We start from the raw sequence: 7,304 nt of genomic DNA, 5'->3' as shown, positions 1-7,304 counted from the left end.
AATATCTGTCGGTTTAATGGCATATAACTTTCAATTCAGTGATTCCCTGTCTAAAAATGTAGCCCACATATAAGTTCACATGTACAAAATAACATGGTCAAGAACCATTGCAACATTCTTTACAGTGACAGGAGCCTGGAAGCAACCTAAATGCATTCCATTAAGGGGCTGGTTAAGTACATTTTAATACATATTCAGAGTAGAACACAGCCACGAGGAAGAATGCAACAGCTCTCTATATACCAATATGCAATGATATCCAAGATGTATTATTAGAGAGAAAAAAGGTACTAAACAGTGTAGACTATAATATTTTAATATAATGTTTTATATTTTAAAAAATGTAGGCTGAGGGGAGATACCGTAAAATCATAGAGTATCTCTGCAAGGTTAAACTATGGATAGCATCAGTTACTTTCTTGGAAGTAGGATTGGATAACTGGGAACAAGGATGGTAGATAAGCTTATTTACTACTGCATAGCGTTTTGTGCCTTTTGAATTTCGTACTGTGTCCATGAATTAGCTTTTCAAAAATAAATAATTTTGGAAAAAATCCATAGGGGTGAAAGAGGTCTAGGGAGATACTAGAGAGAGAAGAGCCCAGACTGAGCCCTGAGTACCCCTCAACCTTTAGAAAGTGGGTAGGATTGGCGGGGTGCAGTGGCTCATGCTGTAACCTCAGCACTTCGGGAGAAGCGGGCAGATCACGAGGTCAGAAGATCAAGACCATCTTGGCTAACATAGTGAAACCCTGTCTCTACTAAAAATACAAAAATAATTGCCAGGTGTGGTGGCACGCGTCTGTAGTCCCAGCTACTTGGGAGGCTGAGGCAGGAGAATTGCTTGAATCTGGGAGACAGAGTGAGACTTTGTCTCAAAAAAAAAGAGAAAGTGGGTAGGTTTGGAGGAAATAGCATAGAAGAATATATCTTTACTTGATTGCTCAAAAGTCAGGTAAAAAAGAGGAAAGCGATGATCAGAGGTGCGCATAGAGGTAGTTGGATATGATAAAGGAAGCAGCTTTAGTCAGGTCATGTTGCCATAACCATAGCGGGGTGGGTTGAAGAGTAAATGAGAGCTGAGGAAATAGAATATAGACACTTGAGGAAACTTGATTATGAGAGGGAACAGAGAATGGGGGCAGAAGCTGGAGGGATATTGGGGTTAAGGGAGGGTTTTGCTTTTGTTTTGGAATTGGAGATAGTAAAGCATATTTGTATGCTAGAGATGCTGGAGGCAATTCCTCTCCACTGGAGAGGAAAGTGAGGATACAGGAGAGGAAAAGAGGAGATGATCCAGTACGAAAAGCAGAGGAATAAAATTATAACCTATATGAATGAATGAATGAATAAATGAATGAGATGTCCCTGAAGATTAAGACAGAGGGTAAGATTCAGAGGAGTAGTAAAACATTACTTTTAGTAAGAAAGAAATGAGAAGCATTGGATTGTTTTGCATTCTTGTAAATCTTACTAATGTCTGGCTTATAGAAGGCACATGGTCTTATACCTGCTTCTATATCCAGTCTCTTGAAATAGCACATGATCTATACCCTTCGGAAGATTTCACTGTAAACTTAGGAGAAGAAGAGTACATCTTAGTATTGTAGGAAGATGGTTTGACCTTAGGGAGCCTCTACCTTGGACCATATTTTGAGAACCTCTGTTCTAGCCTAAAGCATATTAGGAAGCCATACTAGACTGCCTTTTCTTTAAATTTTTAAAATTTTTATTTTGGATCAGGGTCTCCCCCTGTTGCTCAGGCTGGAGTGCAGTGACATGATCATTACTCACTGCAGCTTCAACCTGCTAGGCTCAAGCAGTCCTCCGGTATTACCAACCCAAGTAGCTGGGACTCAGGTGCATACCACCAGCTCTGGCTACTTTTTACATTTTTTGTAGAGACAAGGTCTCACTATGTTGCCCAGGCTGGTCTCAAATTCCTGAGCTCAAGGAATCCTTCTGCCTTGGCCTCCTGAAGTACTAGGAGTACAGCATGAGCCACTGCACCCAGCGTAGACTGCTTTTTATGTTTAAATTATGTGTTGTACTTAGAAGGTGAGGTGATTAAATCTTTGATAAAATTTTGATAAAAATGGTTAAAGTTTTCGATGTGATTATATCTTGAGTTGCCTTTGAATAATAGAAGCTTAGTAGGAAAAAGAAGTTTGTTTACTGTAACTCTTTAGCTCAAGCTAAAATAGTATATCAGATATTCCTCTGAATAATTTAAGTGCAGATAATCTCAGTCCACATTCTTACCCTTGCTTTTTAGGCAATAATGTACCAGACCTTGTTTTAAAGCTGTCTAACAAACCATCTTCTGTACTTTTTTTCACTTACTTAATGATAAATATGTATTTTCTAAAATGTGCTTTTAGATAAATATGTATTTTCTAATATGTGCTTTTAGATACCTTCAAGATAAAAGTAGGTAATATCTGAAAAGGATGAGTGGGCAATATTTTCCAATGGAGAAAGTAAGGCTTTAGAATCAGGAAGATGTATATTTGAATTTCAGCTGGCAAATAGGAAGAATAACTATTTCTGGGACGAATGTGATATTTGAATGTGATTATAAATTAAAAGTGACTAGCTCAATGTCTGGAACATAGCAGACATTCAGTAAATTTAAATTTCCTTTTCTCTTTTTTTATCCACCACAATTTAGAAAGGCTTTTAAAAATTTAAGCCAGAAGCTGCTTGCAGTCCCAGCTACCTGGGAAGCTGAGGCAGGAGAATCTCTTGAGTTCAGGAGTTCAAGGCCAGCCCAGGCAACAGAGCAAAGATCCTGTGTTTAAAAAAAAAAAAAAAAAAAAATTAGAACCTTCGTCACTCCATTAAGGGCAGAGGGCATAGTATAAAAGTTATTATAAATATATAAAGGGGCAGTAGGAGTTTAAATATTGATAATATTTTATTTCTAATTCAGATATGTTATTTGCATCCTTGTATTTTAAAAGTTAAAGTAATTAACAGTCTATTGTCAGCATCAGTATTGATGACAATTTTTAACATGACTACCTCCTTTCATAATAAATGTACTCTTAGTTATGGATATGTCCTTATATTGAAAGATAATAATGATGTTATATTTTACATTTGTGTGTTTACCCAGAATTTTCACATAATTTCAATTAATCATTATAACTTGTGAGGTTAAGTAACATTCAAAGGAGTTATTTCTTTAACTTTTTAATATTTCTCTTGTTTCTTTTTTTTCCCCATAGACAGTTCAGTTTGTTCAGGGAATTTTTGTTGAAAAATATGACCCAACAATAGAAGATTCCTACAGAAAGGTAAAATGTGAAACTTGTACACACATGCTTACAAGTAGTTCCTTATAATGTTAAAATTTGATTTGTGGATTTGCTTTTTGAAAATAGTTTTGAGAAATGATACAGGTATTGTGTATCTATTTTTAAAAGTTTCATCAAGATAGAATATTTCTTACAGAATATTACTTCGATATTCAGAGCTCTGTATTCTGTTACTGATTAGTGATTTATTTGTTCCTTAATGTGGACATTTTCCTGGTGGGGAATTTTAATATAGAAAAAAATGCATATAAATAGTAGGTGTGTTTTCAACTTACTCTTTTGTTACCAAAAATTAAGACCATCTTTATGCTTGAAGTTATCCAGTGACCGAAGATTTTTATTTTTGCTTAGCTTTATAAGTTTAAAGATATTTAATCTGTAGACTACTAAAAAATTAGAGTCTGTTTAAGAGTATAGTTGGGTTACATGCCATACATTTGTCCAAACCCATAGAATGTACAATTAAAAAAGCAAATCCTAATGTAAACTGTGGACTCTTGGTGATAACGATGTATTCATGTAGGTTCATCAGTTGTAACAAATGTACCACTGGTGCAGGATGTTGATAGTGGGGTGAGGCTATGTATCTGTGGTGGCAGGGAGTATGTGGGAAATCTCTGCACCTTCCCCTCAATTTTGCTGCAAAACTAAAACTGCTGTAATAAATAAAGTCTATTTAAAAAGGGGAAAAATAGGTACTTGATCTTGACAAAAAATATTCTGTAGAAGACCAGCTAGAGTTGTGGAAAATTTTCATTATTTTATTTCTCAAATATATTGGGTGGGGTAGAGTTATAAAAGACTAGTAGCCAAGGATATATTTTAAAAAGGTTAAACTTTAATAAGAAATAAATGCTTTTGAAGATGTTTTTAGAATTTACCTTTAATAATTTTGTTGAATTAATTTGTTAGTTCATTAAGCACTACTAGCAGAGCAGCTTCACTGTCTTCAAATTGGAAACAAAATTATGCTCTAGATACATCGAGAAACTATAGTCCTAATTGATTATTGGTTGAACATTCCCAGTTACAAATTTTGCAGATTACCACACTTGTCCCATAAGTGGTGGGGTGGATGGGTTTATGGTCCAACCGGTGGTGCTCCTCATTAATGTCTGATCAGACACAGAGACATGCTTCTCATCAATGTCTGATCTGACACAGAGGCAGAGTTAAAAATAGTCTTTAGTTAGTACATTTATTTTTAGAAGACAGTGTTGTTCTACTGAAATTTCCCCAAAATAAGTTCCTAGTTAAAGCTTTAACTGCAAAGCAAGATCTGTACCTAAAATTCTAAAGGACTAATGCTTCTTAACCCCTTTATTAAAAGTTTTCTAAACAGCTGATAGTCGACACATTCTTTAGACCAACCTTCTCTTCTTTTATAAGACCAGTGAGTAAATGGAACTCAGTGTATAAAATTTCATCTCTTATATAGAGCTTTTCTAGAAAAGTGCCTTTTTCTTAAAGTCTTGAGGACTGTGTGAGCTCAGTGCTATTTATTTTAGTACTCCTGTGTTTCTTTTATGTCTTAAATTCAAATTTTACTATGTATGTAATTTTCTGCATATTTTAGTAAAATTTTAACCACTCGAACATACTAAGTTGGCAAGATTTTCTTTACCCCAAAGTCTTGTGTGCATTTTGAGCCATTTAATATTTTTGTACTTTGTTTTATTTGGAGATAATATAAATATACATAATACTTTTTTCTGTTGGAACTATACTTGTTTGTTGAAGTTTTTCTTAAATTTCAAAATATGACATTTGCCTTTAATAAGAACAAATAAGAATCATTACAGAGGTCAGAAAATATCTAAACTCAGCATTAACCATCATGGCTTCTGTAATATTAATAGACTGTCCTTCAGACCTCTGTTCTTTATTGTGGTACCAAGTTTACTCCCAGCCATTATAGCATATTGTTGGAGAAAGGCTTTGTATTTGTTAATAGTTGCTTTGATAGAAGAGGTGGGAAGAAGACAGAATGACATTTCGATGTACTTTTTAATTTTTTTCTTTTTTTGCCCCTACAGCAAGTTGAAGTCGATTGCCAACAGTGTATGCTCGAAATCCTGGATACTGCGGGGACAGTAAGGATGTTTTCTCATTTTTTGATAGATTTTAATTTGTGAGCAAGTTTTGTCATCTGAATAATTGTGAGTAAAAGTAATTCTGATTAAGAAGAAATTACCTGAATGTAGGGATTCTTAAGTGTGTGAAATCAACTGTGATGTAGTTAATGCTCACATAACACAAAGCTCACCTAGACAATCTCTGTGTTGGGTTTCTTCCTACATTGAGGTAGGGATTATGCTATCAGTGATCTTTTTAAATGTATTTTAAATTTAGAATTTTAGTTAATATTTGTATTTCTGTGGATTTAAATAAGACCTTGTTTCTTGGCACTGTAGTCATTAATTTTTTATAATTTTTTTTTCACTAGCATTTTGACATATCAAGGGGCTGGTGACAGATATGTGTTTTCTGAGGAAAGCAAAAGTCTTCCTCAGAAGATTTAGGATTATTTTGAGCCTCCTTTTTCTAATCTTTAAATGAGTATAATGACATTAATATATTATAAGGTGTTTGTGATAAGCAAATGAGATAATAATTATAAATCATTTGGCATAATGCCTGTTACACAGTATGGAATTGTGTATTTGCTTTTATTCTTCTTAATCTTCATTAATATCATCACCTTTATTTATTTTTTTGAGATGTAGTCTCACTCTGCTGCCCAGGCTGGAGTACAGTAGCACGATCTCAGCTCACTCACTGCAACCTCCACCTCCCAGGTTCAAGTGATTCTCCTATCTTAGCCTCCCGAGTAGCTGGGATTATAGGCGCATGCTGCCATGACCGGCTAATTTTTTGTATTTTCGTAGAGGCGGAGTTTCACCATGGTTGCCCAGGCTGATCTCGAACTCCTGAGATCAGGCAGTCCACCCGCTTCAACCTCCCAAAGTGCTAGGATTATAGGCGTGAGCTACTACGCCCGGCCTTATAATTTTTTATTAATAATGATGGTTTCCAATTATACTGCCACACAAAATACATACATTAAGCAATCTTTGCTTTTCTTTATTTTTCTCCATACGCATAGACTTGATGCATTAGGCAATTCCTAACTTTAAAATGGATGAGGTTTTGTTTTTTGTTTTTCTTATGAGACAGGGTCTTGCTGTCACCCAGGCTAGAGTGTAGTGGTGCAGTGATAGCTCACTGCCGTCTCCTGGGCTCAAGCAATCCTCCTGTCTCAGTCTCCCAGGTAGCTAGAACTACAGGCATGTACCATCACTCCTGGCTAATTAAAAATAAAAATTTGTAGAGGTGGGTTCTCACTGTGTTGCCCAGGCTAGTCTCTCAGACTCCTGGCCTCAAGTGATCTTCCTGCCTCTGCTTCTGAAAGTGCTGGGATTGCAGGTGTGAGCCATTGCGCTTGGCTGGTGAGCTTAAATGTTATAAGTTGTTGACAATTCAGCACAAAGTTTTTCACTATAATTTTTATAAATGTTGGAAACATTTCAGATAGTTCAAAAAAGCATGTAAGCAAATTGGAGTGATTATATACAACAATATAGCACTAATTATACTATATTTTTCCAATCTTTTTTGGGAAAATAGATCTTAACTCTTATCAGGGAGCTTTGCCCTCATAGCAAACTTCTGGTAAAGGCCTTCTGAAACTACATCTTATATCAGCTGAATCAAGCTGTCTCTCCCTCTTCCCACCCTCCTGCTCCCTAATGTTTTTAGCATCTGAATCAGCAAAATTCCCCTTTGTTTCCAGAAACCCCAATAGCTAAAAAGAATACTTTCGGGCCGGGCGCGGTGGCTCAAGCCTGTAATCCCAGCACTTTGGGAGGCTGAGGCGGGTGGATCACGAGGTCAAGAGATCGAGACCATCCTGGTCAACATGGTGAAACCCCGTCTCTACTAAAAATACAAAAAATTAGCTGGGCATGGTGGCACGTGCCTGTA

At 35.9% G+C, this 7,304-nt stretch overlaps 1 protein-coding gene across 1 annotated transcript in view; it reads left to right on the top strand.

The window, feature by feature from the left end:
* RAP1A (RAP1A, member of RAS oncogene family) overlaps positions 1–7,304 on the top strand; it is a 26,666-nt gene that overhangs the window by 1,462 nt on the left and 17,900 nt on the right. Inside the window, exons 2-3 of the mRNA XM_017524325.2 lie at positions 3,231–3,299; positions 5,357–5,413. Of these exons, the coding sequence (XP_017379814.1) occupies positions 3,231–3,299; positions 5,357–5,413 (126 nt within the window). The remainder of the gene's footprint in view (positions 1–3,230; positions 3,300–5,356; positions 5,414–7,304) is intronic.

Source organism: Cebus imitator, unplaced genomic scaffold, assembly GCF_001604975.1.
Source record: "Cebus imitator isolate Cc_AM_T3 unplaced genomic scaffold, Cebus_imitator-1.0 Scaffold32, whole genome shotgun sequence".
NCBI lineage: Eukaryota > Metazoa > Chordata > Mammalia > Primates > Cebidae > Cebus > Cebus imitator.
Note: the sequence above shows the minus strand (reverse complement) of the source record. Positions and strands in the feature narration are given on the sequence as shown.